The following is a 27,968-nucleotide window of genomic DNA, read 5'->3' as shown; positions in this document are numbered from 1 at the left end:
GAGGAGGAAAAGGTCCATCTCAGCTGTTCTGCGAAGGGCTTGTGCGAGTCACCGCTGCACCTGCACGACAAAAGCTCATAGACAAAGCATTGACATCCCCTGTGCAAGGCTGATAATGACAAAGACAGCAAATGCTTAAATTCTTTGATAAACGGGTTCTATACATGACAACCAGTTTAAGTGCCATGGGATCATTCACATCTGTTCTCAATAATGACCACTGTGTCAGTCAAATTCCAGCCCAGTAGTTACATTTTACCTAACAAAGTTAGGTCATCTTGATATCAGTTTCTCCTTTCCAGGTCTCAACAGCTCCCAGGACTCAGAAAAGCCTGTGATGTGGAGGCTTCCCCAACAGCCTCCACTGACGTCTGACAGTGCTGGGATGTCACCACAACCTGAACCACTGCCAGGCTTAGAGGAACAAACCAGCACTCCTCCTGCACCGAGTACCCCACTGGCTCCATACACAGGTATTACACTCACCTGGTGATCTTGGGTCCATTCAGCACATGCACTTAGGTTAAAAAAAAAAAAAAGAAATAATCTCCTAGAAATAGATTCAACAAATAATGAGAAAACATTAATCTGTTTTTCTGAACAGTACTTAGAAATTTGGGGATCTCCATTCTTCCTGCAGATGTTTTATTCTGTAACTTAAAAACACTGTTCAGTTTTTAGACTTACACTGTCTGTGTTTCAGGCATTGCTTTCCTACTGACTGGGCACACACATTACCTGAAGTTCACACTAGGGCAATATTAAAAGAAATTAAGAGGAAACTACGCTATTTAGCGTGGACTCATCTGCTGGGACTGCGGCTTTGAGCTTTCGGTAGTTTCTCAACCTCTCAACACTAGCAAATACATCTTATAGCAGAACTACACGATGGACCTGATCCACTGCTGCAGTCAGTTTAAGAATGAACAAACTGACAAAGAGATTATAAATATATAACTGTATTTTATTTTTAATATTAAATATTTTTAAATTACAAGCAGTTTTTTTGAATCACACTATGCATGATAATCAATATACAGTAGAAATTACAATTTAAAAATGTACACAATTTAAAGACATTTTGACCTGAAATTTCATTAACTATGATATATTGCCATAAACCTCATACCTGTATTAAATTACAATAGGAAAACCTCATACCTATGATTTTGTTACAGTTTCTCATTTACAAATAGAATTAAACATTATATATACACACACATCAGTACCATTTATCATTTAAGTTACACCTACATCTGTGCAAGTTCAAACAATTTCATAAACAAAACTAACCATAAGTCATATTCAAGTTTCTGAAAAAACAGGCTGCTGGTATTACAAATACGTATTTTCAATAAGTTTATATGATGTTTGACTCTCCTCTAGATTTTTTTCAGTCCAGAACCATTGACATACAAGGATATTTCTGTATGACTTAAAGCTGAAGTAATTTTGTATACTCCATTCGTATTTAAGGCTATTTCTTATAAGGCTAATGTACTTGGATTCCACCTTTCACCAACTCCAACAAAAATAGCCATGTCACTAACACCTGACAATGCTGACATTTGAGCATAGTGCTTAACCACAAAAAAAAAAAAGTCTACCAACCAGCTTCCAGCTTCCTCATGAAAAAGATTGAGTATTACACAAAAATCTGCTAAAAATACTGATAAAAAGAATGAGGCTTAAATGGCTTTCATTAGTGCATCAACAAGGATATGAAAACATGTTGAATCTGCTCTTTTCCATGAAAATGGCAGTTTCTGTAAATGCAGTTATGCACGCAACATCTCTGCCGCGTGGGGATTTGGGAGAGTACAGGTGTTCTCATCAAAAGTGGACACAATTCTCGCTCCTTTGCCTTCTCACTACTGATCCTCATTTTTAAACAAACTTCCTCAGGTGGGAGAAATCAGATCTTCTAAACAACTTCAGTAGCCAAATTGAGACAATGCCTTCATTATTCAAATAACCAGGGTATCCTACTAGATAAGGAGTTAAAATTTAACCAGTCCTCATAATAAACCATTGAAAATAGATACATGTACTTCTAAAACTGAAACCATGCTTCAGTAGCTAGTGCAAGAAATTACAAATAGTTCAATGAATGATTTGTGACAAATCCCCTAATTATATGTAACGTCGTAATTGCTGATTAATCTTCACTGTGCCACTGACTGCTAGGCAGATATTTAAATATTGCTAGTAGTTGATCAGATTTTTAACTAGAAACTTTTCTGAAAGAGACACTTCATGTCAATGCAATCCAGCCTAGTGGATTACTGAAATTCAAATTCATTGTTTAAATGAGGTGAGTCAACTTTAAGTACTTCTCTATCTTCATTTTACAGCCAAAAGGGACATTACCTTGCTTAATATCATAACACATCGCAGCTCGTTTTGGAAAAAATGCTCCTTTGGCAATTCATTAGCAATGAGTCCACTTAAGGAGTAAACTTTTACTTTCTGTGTAAGATTTTCTTTAGTTCTGGGTCCCTCAAGCAAAGGAAATTCCTGATGTACAAGATAAACATCCGATTTTTCAGAATTACAGGAAATAAAATGCACAAACAAATTGTAACATTCTGTACTATAAGCTTTTATTTAACCTTGGACTATACTTTAAATCAAATGATTCAAAATTAAGGCTGAACTCCAGGTCTGACAGCTGATTTTTCAGCAGCGAGGCTGAGAAGCCCACTCATTCTTTGCAGACCATTATGGAGTTTGATTTTTACTTACAGAAGTCAGGTGAGATGATACCTTAATCTAGCTGTATCAAGGAGTTTAATGTTGGAATTATGGAATTTCTAAGCAAAAATTTGTGTACAAAGTCTATTACCTATATTTTAAAATACTGAGAGTAGCACACAGCTTCCTTAAGCCCTCTACAGTACATGCTGTAAAAGCCTGTATTAACAACTACTTAGCTTTGCCTCTGAAATCACGTTTTGGGAAAAGTCCATGAGAACTGCAGTTCCTCACTTCATGCTGAAGAACAGCTCTGACTAACTCTGAGCCCGAGTGCCTCATCAGAAGAGGATCTCTCAACAATACGCTGGGACCTTTAAACATTCTAACTAAAATCATTCCCTTTTGATCTGTTCAGGAACCATTCTGGTTAAGGGCTAAATAACTAAATAATAAATACACAGGTACACAAAACCAAACTTTACAGATCTGAAAATATCCAGTCCTCCCATACTTCACATGATGGAAATTCTCCAGTGACTGGATCTGAACACAGAGCACTTGGACCACCCTAACACTGAAGCCCTGCCAAAATGGCCACTAAATTACAAAATACTTTGTATTTTCTTACAGGCAAAGACGGGTAAACTGTTCCCATCAGTGTTTCCTACGGATCCACAGCTGTATAAGGCATTCCAAGAGGTCAGGGATTTGTTTCTCAACTGAACTCACCTTGGACTAGTAATTAAGTTGTTTGTGTTTTTATTCCAAGCAGTTTAACCTTCACACTACCATGCATTTGGCTGGTTTAGTCCTTTAAAAACTTCCCACATCGTATTCCCTTCCCTAAGGGCAGCCTCAGAGCAAATTAATTGCATCTTTGGGTCAGGGTGCATTTCAAGCTGTTCCATGGAGCCTTGCAGACACCTTAAAACAGGCCTGGCCTTATAAAGGGTACAAAATTGGGCATTAACCGTTAGTCTAATTCTTAATTGTCATAACATCACTGAGAGGTAGATTCACCACAGGCCTCTGAACTGCAGCCCCGGTCTGCAGTCAGCAGAAGAGTGAGCTTCACAATTCACAGAATGTACAACCAAAGGGCCAAGCGTGCCCACATCCAGTCTATTGAAATTAGTCTTTTTATGATTCATAAATTCCACAGTTTTGTACAGCCAATTTTTCCTCTTCTCTCTTCAAGGCAGAAATTGTAATACAAACTGGAAGGCCCTTAATTATGATATAGTCAGATGCTATTACGGTTTAAGTAGTCAGTACGATCAGATCCAGGAATTAAGAGACATTATCTCTTTCATCTAAAAATTCCAGAGTATATCATATATTCTTTTCCAGTTTCCTATAAAACACAAACACTAACAATCCATCTATAATCATTATCATTTAGAAATGGTACTGCATATAAGATTTCAGCAAGTCTAACAGAACACTCAGAAGTTATGTATGTTTTACAAGTACCGTGCATAGCAAAGGCTACAAAAAGGACAAATTAAACTGGACAACTGGGCCAATTCAACTTGTCTTATTTTCCTTGAAAGATTTAAGATTTTGATTCTGTACATCATCAGGAAATAAAGGAAGAATAATCCATAGTGCAATTGTAATAAGCAAAGTAGTACGTAGTGATATCCTTTTGAATAAATATGGCTCACTACTGATCAACTATCATTCATACAGCTTCAGCAACACAGCCACCTGCTGCACAGGACAGCTATACACAGTTCTACAATGGGGGTATGTCCATAGGTAATGAACTACATGGAAAAATATAAAAAGAATATTATACAATCTCATACATAAACCAGACCGTAGTGTAATTGCTTTACTTGTTTCTTAAGTTATTTGAAAAATACTTCAAGTACTTGAAAACAGCGGCAGAATCATCTTTCAATGAAAAGCAAAATTGCACTGATTAAAAATACATTACAAAGTTAAATACACATTCAAATTAATGTCCTGATTTAACATTGCTTTCAGTGTTTACTTTCATTTCTTGGTACTTCTTGATTACCTGTGTCACTCCAGGAGGACCCAGAGTTTAGATAAAGAAGTTTGAAAAAGTCTGTGTGTTTTATGTATGCAGTCCAAGGAAGTCTTAATTAATTTAATCTTTTTCTCCATCTTCACTGCTTCCTATTAGCAGAGGAAAGGTGATAAGGCACAGTCAGATTATTTTGTACAACCCTCACTTCTTTATAAGACTCTTCCTAGAACTTGGCATTCTGCTGTTTTGCACTTCCAAGTTTTGGTTAATCTTTCCCTAGAGCTTTCAACTACTGTAAACATTTGGTACGTTTATGTATAGACATCTGCTTGAATCGCACAGTTCAATGTCACTTCTTAGGACACAAAAGGCAATGTAGGATCTCCAAAATCTCTCTTATCTCTAAGTTACTAAGCAGCAAACATTATCTAATCAAAAAGCAGAATAAAAGAACAATACAGCTCCCTACATAAACACCAATTACACTTTTATAGATATTGAGCATTAGCAAGGCTCAGCCATCAGTAATATTTATTTTTAATAATGCAACGTTTTGCCAAGATTAATAATACATTGAACTGATTCAAGTCTGCTTATTCATGCTTCTCTTAACCCTTTAAAAAAGGGTTTTGTTACAGACAAGAAAGCTTCTGTTAACAAGTACTGCGAGTACTCAACATTGCTACGAACAGATTGTTTGGCTCTTCTAACAAATTATCCTACATACAACTCTAGAAAACATGCTGCAATTCTGGAATGTCAGGAATGCACTTTCCAAAAAGCAATGTGAAAAGAAACTGAACTGTAAAATAAACTTGGACGGCAATGCCAGAAACACTGTGTTCCTCTATATCCTCCCTCTGTGCAATGAAAACAGAACTGCAACTTTTGGCACTGCAATAATGACAATTATTCAACTGCCACAGTGTGGCAGCTATAAGGAAGTGCTTACAGACTGCATAGATTTCATTTATATAAATACAACGCTAGTTTTTGAACAGAAAAATTGTGATCTTCTCCAGTAAAAGTTCTGTAGAATATCCAACTGCAAGTTTGTAGAGACTTGAATGCAAATAATCTCAATCTACATGGAAAACTATGTTGTACCTGACCTGTAAGTCCAGGCATAACTTTTATAGTGTAAATAATTAAGAAATTTTTTTTAAAAGTACAACAAGATTTGTCATATCCATTACTTATACCTTTGCATAAAGTTTTTAATTTGTAGTTTTAAAACAATTATTATAACTAAATCACTTACCTCCTTGCTCTATATCCGAATCTGTAAGATGCGTAAGAGAGAAGCTTGCCATGTTTGCGGGAGAGATGGAGAATCTGGAATAAGGGGATGAATGAGACCAGTTCTGGTCAAGAGTCCGGGAAGGGGGAGGTGGTGAGAAATACTTTGATGACTGAAGAGGTGGTTTAGAACTAATGAGACTATTAGCTGCCTTCGATATAAAGGATGGCTCTGGAGAAGAGAAGTCATCATCCCATTCAAAACCACCACCTAGGGAAAAAAACAAAAAAGAAAAGCGGCAATTTACAGTAATGTCAATTATACACAGTTTTAAAAGCAAGCACCTGGAAGACTGCAGTAGCCCAAAGCAAAACTTGTAGCTTTTCTGCCCCAGGGTCACAGAGATTTGGTGCCCACAGTTTGGTTGCCTCTCAAGATGCTCTGTAGCCACATCCGTATATAAACAACCAGCACTACATCACAAGCTTTGATCATCAGTAACACAAGTACCCGAGCCGAGCTGAAGCGTAAACCTGAAGTTGGTATGGTACAATGAGTTTATAAATGGCTTAAATTAAATTACATTCCATTAAAAACTATGCATAAAACTATCTCAGCCCCTGTGATGTACAACTATAGTCAAGTACCTTCTTCATCTGTTGAGCTTTCTGAATTTGCAAATCTGTTTAAGTAACTAAAACTGGAAGATGGAGCAGGAGTGCTGTGAGAACCTTCACCATTCAGGTCTGCTGCGCAGTTTCCCAGCTCCTGAGTTGGCATTTCCTAAGGCAAGCAAAGTAACAACATTAACTCTCCTGTACACACAATGTATAGATAGATACATCTATTGTCTGTAGATGCAAGCATTCAAAAAAATATTCACTCACCTCCATCATCAAATCTACTGCAGAATTAAACAGTCCGTAAACCCTTAAGTTATTACCACACAACAAAACTTTGAATTATAGATTGAACATAGGCACTTATTTGTGTTTATAAAGAAAGTTGTATAAAATCTTTGCTAGAACGCAAGCAGGAAATGGCTATTTTAAAATATTATTTATGATATGAAGTGTTCCATATTTCTACAAACAAAGCTAAAATATCTTCCAATTGAAAACAGTTCCTTTATCAGCCTGATATAGGTACCTTTTTTTTCCTATTTAATAAAGCCTTCCCTTAATTTTTTTTACCCTTTAATAATGCTTCAGAGACAGACTTTGTATGACCACTATTTGAAGTAGCCAACTTTTATCAGTTACTGTAATAACAAGTAAAGAGCGCACCAACTAAGAGCAGTTTAAACACAGCTATTTTTTCCTTCCCATCTAAGATTTACCATTCCGCAGACTGCCTAAACACAAACATATCTCCTACGCTGTCTATTCCAATACACAATTATCTCCAATATTTATGTGCGTCATCATAAGCAACACTTCTAAAGCTCGACAACGTGACTGTTCTTTTAAACTCACTGTACTAGTTTAGTTGCCATGATGTTAAAATACAATCCCCTCTGTATCAAGTTACAGAAGTTAAAAATTGATAAAGCAGGTAGGGAAACAAAGGTAACCTTGAATTTTATTAGCAGATCAGTATTCCACTGACTTGAATCACACTGGGTTAATAAAAAGTAGCATTACCATATAAATACTGTTCTCATCTTTGATTATGGTTTAAGGTAAATTTACCTTAATGATAACTAACACAAGATGCAGAGTTAGGGAGTGATTTGGTTTTTGGGTAGACTTGTGCGTGTGTTGTTTGGGGTTGGGTTTTTTTTGTTTGCTTGTTTTCTTTTATTCTATGATTCTATGATTCTTTTATGAAGGCATTTGAACTCAAACTCATTCAACAGAAACTGCTTTTATAAAGTTACAACAACATTCTGGCAAATGAATTTATCAAATCTAGTCTCTCATATTCAGATTAAATACATCACCTTAAAAACATCATAAAGGCATCACTATAAACCAGATTTCATTCAGCACATGCAGTCAAGGCTCCAAAAGCAAAGCAGACTGAGGATTTGGCAACCAACCCTGCCCAAAGCAAAACTCCACTTCAAACCAGCACTATCCCACCAGCAGCACAAATCTGCTCCTAGCCAAATAAGTTTCCTTTCTTTATATATAATGAAAAAAAAAGAAAATGACCCGTATCAAACAAGATCTAACCCTGCCAAGACAAGTGATCTAGCAACAATGTATTAAGCTATTCTACCACACCTTGTTCAAAAAAAACAAGCCAACAAAAACTTTACTTAGTAATTTGAAAAAAAAAAGGATACCTGATCAAACAAATAGACTGTCACATCATCAAAGAACGTTACAGCCTTTTTCTCATTTTTCCAATTCTCATGTTGCCTTTCATTTAGAGGTTTTGGAAGTTTCAACAAGCTTCTCAGAAATTTTCCATCATCCTTGTCAGTAAGTATCTCAGGTACTTGATGAACAGTTTCATCTTCACTGTCAGAACTCAGACTATGCATATGGAAAGTCCTCATGTCATCCTCAGAATCACTGTTTTCATCCTCCTCATCTGCATCATCACCATCTTCTAAATCAAGCATTCCAGAAACATCAAGTTTGCCAAGGTATTTTCCTTCAATGTCTGGCTCTTTCAGTTTTTGCCCTTCGATGTGATAGAAAGACTTCTCACTGTTACTTAGATCTAAAGGACTGTGTACGTTATGCACAGACTTTAGGTCTCTGTGTGAAAGAAGTTCTGAAGTATTCGTGCCAACACAAGACACTGTTTTATGGGAAGTCTCAGATAATTTTACTTCATCCCTTAGGTTACTTCCCATCGATATTTCCAGGGCGCTCAGAGTTGCCTCAGCCCACTCCTCAGGACACCCCTGCATCCTCCCATCCACCTCTTGTACCTCCAAGTCATGATTTAGTTCTAGCTCTACCCTTTGATTACTGGTATCCTGGCAATTCCTTACATGACACTTTTGTTGTCTCTCTTCAACACTGTAATCCTCTTCGCTACTCTTCTCTCCTCTGTTTGAGGGAACAACACACACAGTCTCTCTTGACAGATTTACAGTCTCTTCCGTTTTTTTATCTGGCTCAGACTCATTATCAGAGAAATAGGCAGAGTCTCTATACGAGTTTTGATTTCCACCCAGGAAAAGCTTTGGGGTTATTTCAAAACTGCTGCTCACTGCATCTAAACAAGCAGCTGCTTCTGAAACAATTATGACTGGATTACAAGGTAAAGCACTGGCACTGCTCTCGCCGACAGCAGAGAGAGCTGTATCTACACTAGAAGCATCATCAGCAGTGACATGCGAAGTCCATTCTGGAGATTCCAGGTTCTCCGTCTCGTAGCCACTGTCCGCAGGCTTATCGGGGGGCAGAAGTTCCTGAGGACTTTGAGCCTGTAAAGATTCTAAAGCCTCATTTACATCTAAAGAATCCAAAGAATCAGGCGTCTCTAAGACTTGTCCTACCGTTTGTGTGGGAGATAAGCTGTCGTCCAAAATACTATCCTGACTTGTACAATCTGAAGCAGTCACAGAAATTAAGGTCACCTCTTCTGGAACATCCTTACAGTTCTCAAAATTACTTGATGTTTCTTGTTTTTCCACCAATAAACATTCATCTTTTCTCAATATGGGAGACTTATCTTGCAAATTTCTTTCCACATCTTCCTGATCACTACATTTTTCTCTACTAAAAGCTATTTCAGAGTTAAAAAGCATTCCCTGTTTAATTGTTGCACCACACTCGTCAGCTTCAACAGCGACGTAATATGGACTGTTTCCAACTTGATTATTTTTGGCATTATGGGACTGCTGCTCTTGAGAGAGAGTGTTGATGTTACAGGACACAGCTTGGTTGACTTCCACATTTAAAAGTTTTCCCTCATCCTTCAAATAAGGAAGATTTGCATGTTTATCACATGACTTATGTGCCGCAGATGGACTAGAGGATGCCTGCATCTCTAGAGCAATGTCAGACTGAGAATTTGGATCTTTACTCTTTGTCACTGGGTTAAAATTTTCATCTTTCACGGCTCTTACACTTTCATGTATTAAAGAAAAGACCTGTGCGTTTTCAACCAGCACAGGCTCAGGTTCTATAGAGTTTGTATTTGAAGTTTCCAATATAGTTTTTAGAACATCATCTGGTTTTTGCTCAAAATCGCTGCAAGTTTTGTTAGACAGTAACCCTGTTAGTAAGTTTTTCTCTTGAAGAAATAAAAAGTTATCAGAAAGTTCTTCTAAAGTTACCAAGTCAGACTGGTTAGAGATATTATCACATAAGGGAACCACTTCATTTTCAGACACATGACTAGAATGCTCCTCAGAAAGGCCTCCTGCCTTTCTGGCATCTATGTTTGAGTTTAAAACAGTTGGTTTCAAGTCTTTCGGAATATCGTTTGTTTCAGCAAAAACAAGCATTTTTCTTTTTGCCAATTCTTCTGACCTGTCAATGTCATTGAAGATATTCTGGAAAGGACTTTCTGGACTACCAGCAGCAGGCAAAAATTCCTCTTTAGGATCTGTATTGTAGTGGAAAAAGTCCCCATCAGTGCTAGATTCTTCAATACCAAGATCCCTGAGAACCATGAAATGAGAATGTTTATCTTGTACAGCTTCTTGATGATCAAGTTCTGTAGTTAGTACAGCTGACTGGTTATCAAAATTCATGCTGCAGCCACTTCCTTTTTCCTCTAGCTGGATATAGTAGTCGTTCCCAACAGAAAGCTTGTGTGCATCAAACACAGGTAACACCCCAGGGACAGCAAGTGATGCCTCTTGACCACTTCCATCCTGAGCTCCCGACCCTTGCTCTGAAAGTGACCGCTCAAAAACCTCCACTGGAAAGAAAATACTTGTGTACGTCATGGCTTCATCAGGATTCACAGGGCCACATTCATCAAAATGATCGTGTTTAGCTGCCTCCCATACATATTCAAAGCTGAGACCCTGGCTTGTTTCAGTTACAGTAAGAACTTCCTCCATCTCATGGCCAAGTCGATCTCCTGTGAAGTGATCCAAGATTGGAAACGCAGAATTATTTGTTTCTCTGTTTGAGGTGTTTGGTTTAAGCGCATTCCACTGCTGTTCAAAATCAATCTCCGAATCCCTTTGGCTTTGCAGGCGAAGGTAAGTTAAAAGTCTATGCACTTCTTCTGCTGTCGGTCTCTTTTCTGGAGGTAGCCAACAGAACTGCAGAACTTCATACCTACGCAAACAAGAAACACATTTCAATAGGTTTCATGCTGAAAATAAATTCATAGAACATCTAATAAAGCTAAGGAGTAACACTATCACTGGCAGGAATTTCCATCTATAGCAGCTACTTTACTTCTACATTGGGTTTCTTTGCCAGGAGCATGATCCCATGTAGCAATTTCAATACGTTCAAGAGAACAGAGTAATTTGAGAAACTTCTTCAGCAGCTTTAAGAATAAATAAAAACATTTACAGTTTACCATCTATCAGAGTACGGCTGCTCCAGACGTGGCTTGAAGGGTTTCACCTGCTTCTCCTTTATGACATGGGTTAGGACTTCTCTGTCAGAGAAGTCTGAGTAAGGCTGAGCAGCGTTCTCAAACAGCTCCCATAACGTGACACCCAGAGACCTGAAAAGGAGCAGCAAATCACTGGCCATTCTAAGAACTATTTTAAAGTTGCTTTTCTAAGAAAGTAAGGATTACAGAAAACATAACTGGCAAGAAACAACAAATCTCACTCTCCATTGGCTCTGTAGCAACTTCAGAACCTGTTAACACATTTTAATTTGACAGAATGCCTCAAGAAGAAATTTGATTCTAAAGCCCACTACGTACCATATATTGCTGTATTTATTTTGTTCTGCCGACAACAGTCTGTCTTGAAAACTTGTTACTAGCTCAGGCGCAGTCCATCGGAGAGGAATAAGTTTCTTCTCATCTGTCTCAATATAGTCTTCCTAAATTATTGATTAAAAAACAGAAAAATACTGAACAAACATTGGGTCAGTTTCCAGAAGCTGACATTCCTTTCCTTAGTATAGCTTTATATGACCCCTATGCAAAAAAACCAGAATTAAAAACATTAATCCTATTTTCCCTAAGTAGCAGAGGATAATGCTATAGAAAGGTGTTCACTGTACACCGCATAGTAGAAAAAACAAAGGTCAGCTTCTTGTTTGAGGTATGGTACACGGAAAACTTTTAATGCCTCAAATTTTTAATTTTCTTGATATATTTAAATACTTTCAACATTTTCTTAAACAAATTTGATTGACTTTTTCCTTTCTTAGAACATTAAAATGAATTAGCGCATATTCTAGTGCGACATTTTAGCAGTACTGTAAATAGGACCTAAAAAGATACTTAACCAGAAGCTTCTTTCTACTGAACTGCACTCACCTCTAGAAGGATCATTGATCCTGTTACAGGAGCTTGCTACAGTTATTTGCCAGTTACACAGTGAAAGGCTGTTACTCAAGTAAAGGACAAGCTAGTATCAATTTATAACCTTAAAGTACGCTTGCTACAACCGCAGGCCCCAAAACCCTTTTTAAAAAGACATGACTAGATTAACTTACCTTATATCTACTGAATCCTATACCATAATCTCCTACTTTGACATTTAAATCGGATGTAAGAAAGCAATTTCGTAAGGCCAAGTCACTGAAAAGGCAAACAAATAAATAATGAAGCCAAGCCAAGAAGTCTCCAATGCAAATTAAGACAGGTGATTTAACAGAAGTGACACTTCTGACTCTGTGGACAGTCAGGCCACAGCTCAAAGTATCAAACAAAAAGCCAACAAAATTCTAAAAACAAACAAACAAGCAACAAAAAAAATCCCAGGATCACAACAAAATGCAGGAGTTCTGCGCAGCTCTAGGTTCCAGTAGCAAGCAGCTCGGTAACACCGAACAACCGGTGCTGAGGATTCAGCATCCACACCACATACATTTCAGCGGTTTTATTCACACGAGCTGTGGTCTGATCCCCCAGACCCAAATCCCAGCGGCTGAACGAGCCAGGCGCAACAACACGGCGCTGCTGGAGCTGCCTCTGTGATTCTCTGGATGAAGTTAAACCCAGGCACCCTAACAGGGGAAATGAATTCCAAAACTACAATTCCATCCTAACAGGTAGGATTGGATCAATGTTCTCAGTTTTCTCATTCCTTACATTTTCATTAAGTTTTAGAATCTATATAAGTCAACAACTGATCCCAGATCTCACTGGAATACTGTGGACACCATATTCTATACTAAACCTCAGCCCTTTCAGGAAAAACAGACACCCTCAGGCTCTCTCCTTACAATGCACTTATTGGACAAGATCTGTTGTATGGCCACAAGGACACGATTGCCCTCAGGCCCCCTCAGAATCAATTTAGAGCCACATAATCATGCAGAATCTGTGTTCTGGAATCCAAAGAAAGCTAAACAGTGATAAGGAAAAGCCCTAGACTATTATGCCGTTCTTTATAAAAGGCTCAAAATGTAGTCACTTCTCTAGAGCGCTGAAGTACTCTCAAGCATGCCAGCTACATACAAAATTTATAAACAATTACTTTAGTCTACCAATAACCCTCTGATGCAGATTACTCAGACTGTTCACATGCTAGAGCGCTTCCTTCCCTAACACTTGTCATTGCATGTCTTGCATTTTAATTGTCATCAACAAAATCTATCAACAATTCAGAGCAGGTTTAAACATTCAGTTTACAATACGATACTAAGCAACTAGCAATATCTTACACCTACAGCCAAGTTCCACTAAATAACAAAACTACACATTATGCACGAACTAGACCTACAGACAGGCTGTGGAAAAGACCATGAGAAAAAGTAATATATTTAATGAAAGCTCTTTAATAATCAAATAGAAAAGTTCCTGGACACACAGTTGTTTCCAGCTTCCACCATAAACCAGGCCACAAGGACTTATAATCAGCAGTGCTGCTGTAATAACACCAAGCAGCTATTTCAGCAAAGCCATCATGCAGCCTCAGAAACTTATACAAGTTTAACGAGGCTGCACACTTACTACAGAACAGCAGCCGTGACAGCACAGAGCTCCGCAGACCTATTGCTCAAATATTTCACTTGTTAGTTTCACAGAAGGGTACCAGGCAATTAAGGGCACTGGAAGAAATCTCCAACCGCCTCTGTGCGGCTTGGAAAAAAACAGTCCCTGAAGTACAAACAGTCTGGCAGCCACAGAGTTTCCCTACTTCAAAGAGAAAATGTTTTCCTTTCCAGAATCATTGAACTACGCAGGTCAAACGCATTTGTAACCCTCAAGTACATCCCAAAGCTCTGTGATTTGTCTTATACTGTTTAAATAAATATCCTGGAAGAGCAAGTAAAACTTCAGCTGCTTGAATTTACCACTAACAACAAAATCACTGATGCTGGAGCTTTACCACTTACTCTGACAGCATCAGGATAGTGTTGCTAGAAGTAAACAGTTACAATGAGAATCTTGCAGATGCACAGGATAATTATTTCTCAAGTTTAATTGTATTTCACTGAAAATGCCTACAGAGCCATGCTGCTACCATACAGGAAGCCTTAATCGGTTTGACAGGCACTGTTGGTACAACCCTTCACATCATCTGAAATTGTTTAACAGGTTAAAACAACACCTCTTCCCATCAGCCACAGCTGCGTCCAGGCTTTGGGGTTTTCTCAGGACCTTTTAAGACTTCAGTGTAATAGTTTGGCTTCTCCCTGAACACAAGGTCTCTGCTTTCTCCAAGTAGTAACAAATGTGTTGATGAGCTCTAGCACAAGTTCCTAATTTACCGAAAGGGATGATGTAAGTGCTGTTTCTACAGCAAAAAAAAAGTTTGACCCAACATAAAGCCAAAATCAGGTAAACTACTTGTGATACCCAAGGTTTTATCAGGTAAGCCATGTAGTCTAATTAGCATCTTCATAAGCATCACACCTTTGTGACCTGGGATATGGAAGTCAGAAATCTGTTTTAAAACTTGAATACACATGGATTTTAATGAAAATATCTACACAAATTTCAGAGTGCAATTTATCTGGCAAGCTTACCTATGCACAAAGTTATGTTTATGCATTACAGCAAGGCCGGCAGCAATCTCACATGCCATTCTCTGTAGCAGCATTACTCGTGAATCTCCTTTAATGTGTTCTTGCTCATTGCAGATGTAAGTTTTTAGGTCACCCTGTAAAAGAAGTTGAAAACACAGCCTTGTATGTTAGTTGAATCTGAAAAATATTTCACGAAGAACCAACTAACAACATCACTTACTAGCCACAGTTGTGCTAATAAAGAAACCTCCAGTTTCCAGTCTCCATAAGGATTCTTAATGAAGTCAATGACATATGGTATTGCCCTTAAGGGTTTTTAACGAAAACATTTAGTAATTAACATTCCAGATCAGACTGCCACAGAAAACCTGTCACACAATAATACTTCTCATTAAAAAACACAGTTTGTGTTTCTAAATGAGAAGAGCTGTCAAGTGGTCCAAATCAGCAAAGCTGCCTGTCTGGCATTTGCAAGAGAATGGAAGGGAGAGACCAGAGAAAAGCGTTTCAGACATTGCCAGCTCACTGCAGCTTTAGGTGTAAAAAGCACGGTAAATCCACTCCGCAGAATCCGAGGGTGGCAGCAGTTTTCCTAAAGGGAATGCTGAGCAACAGCCACAACGAATGAGCCCACAGAAGCGCTTCACAAATTACTAAAACAAGAACAGCTTTGACATAGAGGGAAAATAACTGAAAGCTGTCAAACACTGAGGAAAAGTAAGACTATGTAAGTAAATCCAGGGAAGGGAGGAGAACAAGTTTCTCGTGCCATTATTGTTCCTACTTTCACTGCTGGATTTTTAACCTAGCATTCCTATTTTTAACTATTTAAAATACAGACTATCTGTAAGTTTAGCAAATTATTTCAAAGGGTCTTTTCATATTGAGACTGCACAACGTGTTACATCACCACTTGTTTCACCAGCACAACACTCCAGGCTCGAATTGTCCATTCTCTGCCTACACTCTGGGCCAGGAAGGAGCTCAAAGGTGAGGCTCGAGACTGACCAGATAATCTTTGCACTGGCTAAGAAACGCTCGGATGTTCAGAAAAGACTGAAGGTCACTAAACTGCCCACTCCTCTAACGTTCATATACGTTACGGAGCTACAAGCGAAGCACCAGGCTCATGCCTAATTGAGGATGGCAATTTACAAGTCTTAGTTCAAGAAGTAGATGTCTGTGTGGTGCATCCAAATCTAGCAGCGCAGCCACAGCTGAGGTGGCCGGCTGGGCAGTCACAAACCAGAGTTGGGTTATATTTAATAACAGAAGCAGTGGGACAGTCTAGTTAAAAGCAGACACTACTCCTGTGTAAAACAACTTCATCTCAGCTTTTCAAACCATGGATAGATTCTACAGTACACAAGCAGCAATTCTATCTTCATCTGCTTTATATGGACTACTTATGCTGCAAGCAGCTACACCACCTTGTCAGAAAGCAGGTGTAGCTTCTAAGACTGTTTTATGTTGTAGAAGCCTTCATTACCCTCTCTTTATCCTAGTTCTAGCTACTAATCAGGCAACATTAAAGTATTTGCATCCTATGGAAATGTTTCCTGAAAGATTCTTCTGACACAAAATTATTGCTTTAATATCACAGTCTCATGTATCTATGCGTACATATTACATGTAAACACGCCCACCCCTTTCTAACCTGCCAGAGTAGATTTACCGGAGTTCCAAAGAACTACAAGACCAACAGCATCCGTAACAGGCAGATTCCCAATTGTGTAGCCTAAGGCGTATAAGCGAGTACAAAATACAGAGCTGAACGGACTCTAGGTGGCAGTAAGTGCCTGAAGAAAGCCAAACTCTCCTAAATCCTTGTCATTCATTAAAACAGCGACTGGTTACTTAGGGTAACCAGTTAGGTTACTTAATCCCAGGTGGGTTAAGTTCCTAGGATGCCAGAAATGCACCAAGGAACCACTTCTTAATTTTTAAATGCCCTGACACCACTGGAGCCACAAAATGGCCCTTTATTAGACAGGCTCCTTAACACAGTAAATATCAAAGGTTACGTATAACTGAATAACCACAGTAGTGCAACGATCGCTGCTTGGACAGCCACACATAACAAGGTCAGTAATCATTCTTGAGGAAGGCTCCGCTTTCTCTCCAATTCCCTCTGCCACTCTGCCTCTTCCCTCCTCTCTTGGGACCCCACGAAGAAATACATTTTGCTTTTCCTCCTGTGCTTCTCAGCTCTAGTCAGGATCAGCGCAGCTGCCTCTGTTAGTCTCAATATGCTTTTCCTCTGGAATAGCACAAGCCTGGGGTGTATTTCCATACCCTGCCGTTGGGCAGTTTTCTTCTCCATACAAATTCCACAGGTGGTTCATATGAACACCCAAACAAAGAGCTAACATGACTTTCTAAACCAGTAGGTGCCGATGACAGGGTTTTAGAAGTGTGAAGAGATCACCAAATATACCTACTGAACTCTTTCCACCAAGCTGGAAAGCCACTGGCCCAGTCATACAATAACACCAAATGGCCCCTTTTGAAGTTCTTGGCTAAAAACTCCAGCCCCTGCCTCCCCCTCCAAAACTGCTTCACAAGATAAGGACCTGCACGCACCAGCGCTGAAATGCCTGTGAGCCACGCACGGTACAGAGCACCTACACCACCAGAGCACTGGTTACACTTATGTAAGTTTAAAAAATTAATATTAAACAGTTCTGAGAGCACAAAGCTCTGAACACAACAGACGTGATTTGTGAAGCTGTCGTGAATGGCCAACACCCCCTCTTTTTTTAAACCACACACCTAGTATTTGCCTCATATTGGTACCGACTATGATTGTTAAACAGATCTGTTGACCTCTGCAGTGAAGCCCAAAACAAAGAACCAGCCACTGCAGGCAGGCACCTTCCACTGGCAGCAACGCCCTTAACACCCGCTACAGCTCGTTCCAGGCAGACGCTGCATCCTGCTGATCTCAGCTGCTCAGGGAACTGCAAGACTTGAAGAATTTCTGTAAGAATCCGATAGGCAAATCAGCCTCACAATACAGATGCTACTTCTACATTTCAATAACTTTCCTTTGCTCATAAATCATGTCAATCCGTTAGAGGATTTGCTGGCCTGACAAAGCGCTGGCCACACGCGGCTGAGTAATATATTAAAGTTAATAAGCCAGCTACCACTATTTTTAACTTGGCATCACGCTACAATGTTTAACAGTGAACAGTTACCTATTCATAGAAGACTGCTCAACATACTAAGCAAATTAATAAAGCAAATGACCTCTCTTGCTTCTCGTCCAGCTCTGCAAAGGGAGGGACATAGAGCAACTTGATTTACATGACAAAATAGGCTAAATATTAGCCAACAGAGTTACTGCATATACAACCAAGCAATGTCAAGAAACAGAAATGTATAAGCAGTTTATACGGCCAAGAAATCAAGTGAGCCTACGCGACTGCTGGGACAGTCGGCTCTGGCATCTCTGCACTGCAGCTTCCAGTGCCTCTGATCCAGACCTTTCAGTGCCAAGGAGCCTGGGAACTGATAATCCAGCAGGGCCGCCCAAGCAGCCTGACAAGGTCAAGTTGCCCTAAAAAAGGCTACAAATACAGGCTACGAATGTGAAGGTTTGCGAAGAAAACAACCGCCGTACCCTCTGGACCGTGTTGGTCAGCCACAGTTCTCATTATGCAATATGCCAGACTTGCAAAACAAGGTCTACACAGCCAAAAGAGCCTCAGAAGAACTTGTCATCTGAAGACATTTACATTTCCTAGCCAACACACTTGACGTATTTGCCATCTTTTTCCTTAATAATCAAATTCTTAATCACATAAGAACATGGGATTAAAACAAGCTTATTCTCTGTTGTATATGCATATAAAATACCAGTAACACAAGGTAAAGAGCTCCAGCACAGCATTATACGACTGCTAGCAAAACAGGAACATTTGTCATCCTTTCCTGTCACCGCAGACTCTAGAACCTTTACTCAATCACTCCAACTGCCTCTGCTCCTATGGCCTTTCTGCTGAAGAATCAGACTCTCGCATGTTTTGGAAGCGCCTCCATATCCCTGCGATTTATCCAATTTCAGAAAAAAAAATACAAGTGAAGCTACAAGCCTCTCAGATCACTTAATAAAATCCTGAAAAATCCAAGTAACTGTCATCCCCGCCACAGCAACACAAAGCAACTTCTAGAATATCTGTCTACTGACATTCCACTAAAAACCTGCCTACTCAAAAAAAGCTACCTAGCCACAGCTCCCACTCCTAACGGTGCTGTCTGGCTGCCTTCACATTTCTCCCTTCATGTCTCTCCTCTCCCCTGACCCCAATATTGCAACCTCCCACACTACGCCCCGGGACTACAACAAGAATTGGTGACGTACAGCAATACTGAGCTAACTTGTCCCAGTCTCTGCACGGAACTGTGAACCCCATTTTGTCTGCTGAGCCCCTGTATATTTGTGTGCACAGTGAATAAAATACTACAATGTCTATGAGATAACTCAGCTCTAACAAGTAAGAGCTCCAAGTGAGCCAGACTCAGTATGAAAGTCATGTTTAACTCACTCCAATATATAATTTCCTAGAAATGAGCTTTAGTTCACTTGGAATAGAAATCGGCACAGACGTTCTCCATTCCAAACAAATTACCTAACCACACTTGAATTTATAAAACTACCACTTTGGCTGTCAAGCTTACTGCCCCCAGTTAAAGAGAAAATCTATTTTATCCCGTTAAGTAAAATCCTTTCCAGATTACTCTGCAGGATCATGATAATTTCTGGCATTAATCATCAGGCATCAAACAAGAATATTTTTTTCCCCTGTATACTTAAAGTAGGGCAATCTTTAAAAGTTACTCTATCTTCAGACTCAAAGTTGGATTAAACAGCATAACTATCTAAAAATATGACAGCAATTAAATCTGATTAAACATTTGGATGTATATTTGCTAGACTATAAAATGCAATTTTCTTTCAAGGGTCCTTTTAAAGAACCTCCCTCCAATTTCGGTAGCGGCTTTAAAATTAGTAAGAAATATCCATTTCTGTGTACTGAAAAACTACAAAAACCATTATCTCCTTAACCATAGGCACCTACTTTTCAATTCTTAGCAAAACTGGAACACTTCACTTTGATCAACCAACAGTTCAGGCGTTTCTTCCACTTAGAAAAGAATTATCAGCAGTTCTGCATCATTAATCTGCCACAGCCAATAAATTTGAGCAAACGAGCAGTAATGACAAATACACTTATTTAAGGTCACAGACTAACTGATGTTTCTCAAGAAGACTCTTGTGGTCTGTCTCTAAGCCAGAAAAAGTGTCTTCTGAAATTCCAGTTTTTAAAACAAATCCCCAGAAAGAAAACAAATCCTTTCATGAGCAAAGAGCAGTAAATACAATGGAAAACCCACTCTAGCCTTTTGAATAAGCGCACTTACCAAGTCACAGAACTCAAACACTAGGAGGTAAGGAATGGCTTCCACACATTGCCCAATACACTGGAGAACATTTGGATGCTGAAGAATGCTGGAGGGAAAAAATACAGTTAAGAGCCAGGAAGATCACAGTGTACACTATTTGCAGTATAACGCACAGACTGAAATCCCTACCAGAAGCTTCAACACAACATTGGAGGGGGGTGGTATGAACAGAAAGTGCAAGTATCCAAACCCAGACTCCTTTTGCACCTTTATCTCTCCTTTGCGTTGCTGCAGCATCATCACCAACAGCGGATCAACCCCTAGAAGCGAGTATCCTCCAAGCACAACACAAGAGGAAGAGAACACCAAACAACCCTGTTGGCATGTCCAGTCAGATCAATGATTCCCCAACTGTACAAAACTACTGGACTGAAGTTAGTTTAATTCAGTATTTTTTTTTTGTGCACAAGCTTCCTTGCAAGCTACCTGAACTAAATTAATTTCTATCACTATGTTGCTCTTAATTTTTTGAAAAATAAAATTTTGGAAAAGGGAACTTAAAATGAATGTATATCAGACAACAAAGCATTGCCAGTTCCCCTGCTTCTAACAAGAAAGCCAAGTACAGGAGTTAAACCTCAGTTCTCAGAGGCAAGTAACCAGGCATAACCTTAGTGCACAACATCAGCAATTTGCTCCAAACAGCTGTACAAGAAAAGCTGATACACCAAACCAAGTGTGTTTTCCAGTCACTAACAATAACTACCAAACACAAGTAAGCAGAGAACTTATTTTTATTTTAAAAAAAATCTCAACTTTTGCTCACTTTGAAACATGAAATACAGTCAATCCAAAGACATGTATTTCAGTTATAAGGGAAGTCAAGTAGAGACACCGACAGTGAGCAATAATTCATATGCAACAGTACAAAGCGTGTAAGTTAACCAAGCTGTGAAGTGTTACTTACTAATATGGTTCTCCATTTCTTAAAAACTGTTCTTGCTCCTTGGGACCTGCACTTGCCTTCAGCTCCTTCACTACTACCCTTGCTATACTGGTGCCTGTGTAGATCTCTCCAAGTAGAACCTGAAAAAGAAAACCACTGTGTGTCTAATCAGAGGAAAAGATTTGGAGTTTCCCTGCGAAGAAAAACAAGAGCTAAAGACATGGTATAAAAAACATTTGCTGGCTTTTCTTGTCATTGTGTGCAGGGCTTTGATAATTAAACACCCATACCAAAAAACCCTTGACAACCGATCTACAAAAACTTTCAGAAAACATGGTTCTTGTGAAGATCACTTATTTACACAAGACTTTTTTCCTAGAAAGAATTGGTAATAGCAGGAATATTTTAATTAAAATTCATGGAAGGGAAATGTCTACCTAATAAGTAACTCTGGTAAGAAACTATATGTAAATTAAAGCAGCACCAATTAGTGCTGTGATTACAGCTAAAAAGTGCTTGCAAGGAAACTTCTAATTGCAGCTTCAGTTTTTCTTATGCTACGACTTTTTCTTCTCTTAGAGCCCCCTTTTAAATGCAATGCAGTGGCCTGGTCACTTAGGAATAAGACTCAAGCTGCAATACAATACTAAAAGGTAACTTCTCACCTTTCCAAACCAGCCGCTTCCGATTTCCTGGATGTAGTTTAGACTCTGACGTGCAACTTGAGACTTTGATCCATCTGTCACACACAACAAAACAAACATAACGTGAATCAAACCCTCAGATGGTCAAAGTTGTATAACTGTTGAGGAAATAATGCAAGCTCCTAGAACATTTATTCCCAATTAAGCATATACATTCAGAACAAGTAACAAAGCCTAGTTAAACACAAAGTATGAAGGTAACGTTGTGATAATGGCACTCAAGCAAAATTTTTCTCGTCTCCAGCTTCTAATCCATGCTAGAACACATCCCCTACAAAATCACAGCGATTCCTCTTAAAAAATTAAAACTTCTCATCATTACTACTTGTCTGACTGAGACTCCTAGCCCACACTTTTATTTCCATAAATCATATTTACCTCAGTATTACTTTACCGGAACAGCTACAGCTGCCAACGTGCTCCTACACATGAAGGAGGCTCTATCAGAACAACTACATTTTTGCCAGTGTACCTAACTCAAGGACACTGCCTTACTTCAGGAAAAAGAACTGGTGGTGGTAGAAATTTTGATAAATATGGCAATGTAGAAGAGCTGATGTTAAAAAAAAAGGTTTTCATACAATTTTCCCTCATTCACTAAAACTGAGAAGTAACATTTCTTTTGTATTTAAGGCACACTGACAGTTTCTTGAAATTTGCAGGTACAGAGGTTTTACTAGAAGCTTCCCTGAACATCTAATGATTAAACAACACAAGCAATATATGTAAAAATTACATGAAGTACTATGAGAAGAACTATGTTACACTAAACTATGCTTGTAACATTTAAGATGCTTAAGTTTCCCTTTGTAAAACTGTATTTTAAATATTGTATTAAATAACACGTTCAGAAAGGGAAAAGAAATCTAATGCTTTGTCTTACCAATATCACATTTACAGCACAAAAACTCTACAGTGACATTAAGAAAGTGATAAAGCTGGAACAGCAGCACTGCTGTCAAGTAAGATTCACTCTTGCTTCGGCTAAAATCCAATAACAGCTTAGCCATGACGAAAACCACTACAGAGCAGAAGTCACTCGTGTCCTTGAGTACTTCAAACCTTTTATGTAAGTAGAATCATAATGAAAGTGCTCAAGAGGTTTATTTATGCTAATTTCATTCTCTTAAGCTACCTCACATGGCACCCTGCCATAAGTGAACATTTCTGAGGTAATATTTCACATTTATCCTATCCCCTACAAAATCTATTTACTCAGTTTATGTAAGTTTGCAACAATTACTCAACTACAATAAAGTCAAACGTAGTCAGCTACATTCCATTTTTGACAAAAATGGCCTATATCCATTTTTTTCATTGAAAAACGGTATCTTACCTGTACGAGATGGAAACTGGGAGGCAGTTGGTAAAGAGATATTGGGAACAGAAAGAGTAAACACTTCTGCTGGAGACTGAACAGATGGAGTATCTTCTGCTGGAGGTGTAAAATCTATGTCATCATCAAAATTATCTTCAAATTCCTGAAAAAAAAATAAAAATCTTAGTATCTTAGTGAACAAGCTGATCCTTGTCTTATACTTAGCACTAATACCTTTCTTTTAGTCATAATAAGCAGTGTTAAGGAGGCTTAGCTTTTCCCAAAGACAATGACGGATTTTTAGTTTTCTACTCCTTATTTTCAATTTATTACTGATTTAAAGAGATTAAAGCATCAAGTATTGCTTTGACAAAAAGTGGGTTTTGTTAGTTTTTTTTGTTGTTTGATTTTACTTCAAATGCTATCTCTGGCTTTAAATTAATTACCACAAAATGCCAAGGCCAAATATTCTCCATTTAGAATAAGAACAAATGTTAATTTTAAGAACACTGATAGCTTATGTTTCAGAACTAACTGCTCTCTCGCAATAACAACTTCTCCTTGAGTTTTGCTACAGTGGATACATTATATTCAATACTCTTATTCAACAGGAATATTTTAAGCCCTGTCAGCGTACTAAAAAAAATAAATCAAAAAGAATACAAAGGAAAACAACAAAAAGGTTCTTTATAGCAAAATATTCTCAAAGGTATAATGTTGTTTTACTGATCCTGATAGCTAGTAATGATTTTGAAAAGACATTAAAGATCCTCAAAGCAGCATGAACCAAGTACTTAAAATAAATGGTTGCAGCAAGATTTCACAGCACATAGAAATACAGTTGTTGGCTACTTCAGAAGAGAGAACGTACAGTGACACCCAACTGTCAACAACTGCAGAATATTAGAACAAATAATGAGGTAAGTATTCTGGATATCAGAATGTAGCTAGGAACACAACTTATATATTTGTAACTTCAGGCTTACTTTGAAATCGATCTCGGGGTCTTTACAGCAGGAGACACAGTTTGCCAGCAGTACGACCAGTACTACTAGAGTACATGCAGACAGAATCACAAAGGATGAGGAAACTTCAGCCACAGCTCCTAGAAATAAACATGCACGTAGTAGTATAAAAATATACTCACCATTTTAAGAAGACCCCTCAAAACACATTATCCATCTGCATTTATCTAAAAGATGGAGTTTGAACATTTAATGCTGTGGATATGAGGAAAAAATAAGAGGAAACTGAACAGAAAGGACATACTGGTAAAATATATCTGTGCTCTAACACCTGCCTCCACTGCTCCAGACTTAACCCGATTCAAGCTAAGAGGCCACAGCCAACGCTGAAGTAGGTGATGAACAGGAATAGTCCTAAGCCTCAGGATTCCGTTCAATTTCATAAATTTGTATAGCTATCCTAAGACGGATATTAGAGATCTGGTCTTCTAGAAGGCATTTCCCACGAGCCAAAACACCTGTCCTCAGAGAATAGGCAGCTAGAACGAATGCTCACTCAAACTGTGTGCAAATTTGAAGTGCACTACTTGAAGTGTCCTGTCTCCTTCACTGGATGCACCAAGACAGTCTGTCGAACACTCAAGTTGCTTTCCTAAGCGCAATGGATCTAATCAGCTCCACCCCAATTCCTATTTTCTGTGATTCATTAGGTGATTTGTCTCCATTTCAAGAATTTTAGACACAATCCCTAATCATTTTGCAAACACACTTCCAAACAACTTCCCATAATTATATATAAACATTTCTACAACACATTTTCTATGATTAAGTGAGGTTGTTATTACTCACACAGGATCAAAAGCTTCAAATGGTATTTTATAAATGCCTTACATCTTTGCCAGGGGAATTAAACCTATTTTCATCCCTGTTTTCATCTTGAGTTGAGAACAAAGATATGTAGTTCCCTAGGAGACCACAGCACACATCTTGATGGGCTTCTGTTGTTGTAATTATTTCTTTTTAAACAGATACCGCCATGGGGACTAGAACAGTAGTTGGACCCTATCTAATCAAAATATATTTAGATATTACATCAGTGATGAAGTTAAACAATGTCAGGTGACTAAGATTGATTGGATCTTTTTCGGGAGCATCAAGTGTCAATGGTAACATCTGGGAAAAGACTACAGTATAAATGAAGCCTCACAATGAAAGAAAATCAGAAGCTGATCACTGGACACACAGATCTGTCCACCTACCTCTTATATCTTCAAAAAAACCCAAGCAATTAGGAGATTTCCTGAAAAAGCTACAGCTTTTTAGCATGTTCCACAGAACACTTACACTATTTACTTATTCTAATTACACATAGAGTAAATTGACAAAATTAAAACACTGCTTTAAAAAGCGTTAGCACACTTTAAGATCACGATTTCTGTACAATAAATTAGGGAAATTACGAGAAAAAGGAAGTTTTCAAACAAGTGATACCTTTTCCCATTTCCACAATAGCTGTGGCATTCTAACCTCGTTAGACAACACTCCATTTCTAGATAATATGTATTGTCCAAACACCGATCAACCGTGATGAGAGGCTGCTCACCACCTTTTAGTCAGAACTCTGAAGAGAAAAAAAATCTCTGAAGAGGGCTCTCGACCAAACAATTCATATTGATTTAAATCAAGTCCTCTAAATAACATCCATGTATTCTTCCATTGGTAAGCATCAACAAGAAAAAAGGGGAAGGTAACAGCTGATTCATGGTTACTTCTTTCAGATGTTCAGTAACCTTACGAAGTAGACTGAAAATTACCTAGACCACAAACATAAGCATCTTGTGAAGCCATTAGCTAAATTACTGTAACAAACACACAGAGGTAATACAGCTTTAGATAAAATTTATAGATTCCTTTGAACTTCTAACTGAAATTAAATAATAAAAGGTAGCTTTACTACCAAAAAAAAGTAAACATATTTATCTTGGCAGGTATTACTAATTAGAATTATTATTTTAAAGACATTTTTCCTAAACTACCTCACCTAATTTCCAAATAGCTTCTCTGAAATGAGTAGATAGCTCCGCACAAACCATGTACTGAACAGATGCACATTTTTCCCGAGCCAATAAACACCTGGGAACACCTCACAACTGCATATTCCTCCCAGGACAAGATCAAGGCTCCTGAACTCCCTATGAATGTTTCATCCAGTGTACCAGAGGCATCTGGGAAAGTTAGCCAAGGAAAAGTTAATCACTACAGGACAAACTCTGAGACCCAGAGTGTGTTTTACTATTCACAGGTTTAGTAGTAGACAGGTACGGTTGTACTTGATCTCAAAGGTATTTTCCAACCAAGCGATTCTATGATTAACAGTTCAATAAGAAGATGGAAGTCATCTACACTTCCAAAAGCATGAGAAAATTTTCATACACAAAGTTATAAAAAGACGCTTTAATATAAGAAAAATGCCAATTATCACAGGCAAGTTTCTGCAACACTCAGAGAATAGCATTTCAGGTGACTCATACAATTAAGAGCTACTGACTAAGAATTACAGAATCCATCTCTATTTGGATAAACTTTGAAGTCTCTCACATAGTCATTAATAATTGATATTTTTTTAATTTGCACTTTTTAGAAAGATGAATGTAAAATTAAGTATGGCAACGTATATTTGGGCTAAAACTTATTACAGGTGAACTTATTTTAACAACCTGCATAAATACATATTCAGCGATGAAAGTCACTGAGCATTGGGACTGGTGTTTGACAAAGTGCTGAAAGATCTGCTGCAGAACAAGCTCTTCACATTTTTCAACTATTTCCATCCAGTGACTAATTCACTGCAGCTCAGTTAAATGACTTGAAACTGAAAAAGCAGGAGGGGCAGGGTGTCTGCATTCCTACATGTGTTATGCCAGGTCAACACAACACAGTGCTTTACAAAGAACTCTGCACTAGTGTACGTTCCATCTCAAAATGGGATCTAGATGTCCCTAAATGATCAACACAGAAAATCAGGTCTTTTTTCAAAACCTCACAGTATTAAATAATGTTTTGTGCTGTTATTTACCCACTTTTTAGAAGTGCGTGCAATTCACAGCCTTGGCTGAGGTAGGTATTTAATTAGCAGCTATTGAAGCAGATTCTTCAGCACCTCTGAAGGCTGCCATCTCATAAGCAAGTTTTACAACAAAGTCTAAATTTGAGCACAGCAAATCTGAAGTCAAAGCCTGTAGCAGCCACGTACACAGACAAGCTCTCTGAAAAAACAGTGATGATACATTATGCTGGCATTCTCAGTATCAAGTACAGACACGAGAACACTTCAGTATGTACTAGCATGTTTCAAGGGCTGGAAAACTGTACTTCCATAAAAAGCATCTTTCAAAGCAGTTTATATAGGTCAGGATTCTCTACACCTTCCCAATTTTCTTTCAGGTCTGCTTTCTTCCTAAGGCAGTTCACTGACTACCAAATGCAGCAGGTAAGCAAACTGAAGTTGGTTTCTCACCGGAACTGGTGCCCTTCCCTATCCTCTTTCCCACCCTGCCCACAATACCCTCCAATACCCACATGTCATCCACCTGCGGCTTCCTTTGCTACCATTAATTAAGAACCACAGGTACGCCAGGTAGCCGAACGCTCCATCCAT

The 27,968-nt window shown here is 38.5% G+C and overlaps 1 protein-coding gene across 1 annotated transcript; it reads right to left on the bottom strand.

Annotated features, from left to right (window-relative positions):
• Nucleotides 1–943: 943 nt before the first annotated feature.
• Nucleotides 944–27,968, bottom strand: LMTK2 (lemur tyrosine kinase 2). The gene is made up of 15 exons (XM_069870534.1): nucleotides 27,890–27,968; nucleotides 25,570–25,578; nucleotides 24,332–24,450; nucleotides 23,364–23,508; nucleotides 21,989–22,062; nucleotides 21,345–21,463; nucleotides 20,396–20,483; nucleotides 14,969–15,102; nucleotides 12,488–12,572; nucleotides 11,745–11,866; nucleotides 11,388–11,537; nucleotides 8,227–11,137; nucleotides 6,584–6,719; nucleotides 5,958–6,206; nucleotides 944–4,845 (listed from the first exon to the last, which is right to left on the bottom strand). The coding sequence occupies exons 1-15, from the start codon at nucleotides 27,966–27,968 to the stop codon at nucleotides 4,817–4,819; spliced, it is 4,449 nt and encodes a 1,482-aa protein (XP_069726635.1). The 3' UTR covers nucleotides 944–4,816.

The sequence above is a fragment of the Phaenicophaeus curvirostris genome, chromosome 16 (genome assembly GCF_032191515.1).
Source record: "Phaenicophaeus curvirostris isolate KB17595 chromosome 16, BPBGC_Pcur_1.0, whole genome shotgun sequence".
NCBI lineage: Eukaryota > Metazoa > Chordata > Aves > Cuculiformes > Cuculidae > Phaenicophaeus > Phaenicophaeus curvirostris.
The sequence above is the reverse complement of the archived record's forward strand: the minus strand, read 5'-3'. Positions and strand labels throughout refer to the sequence as shown.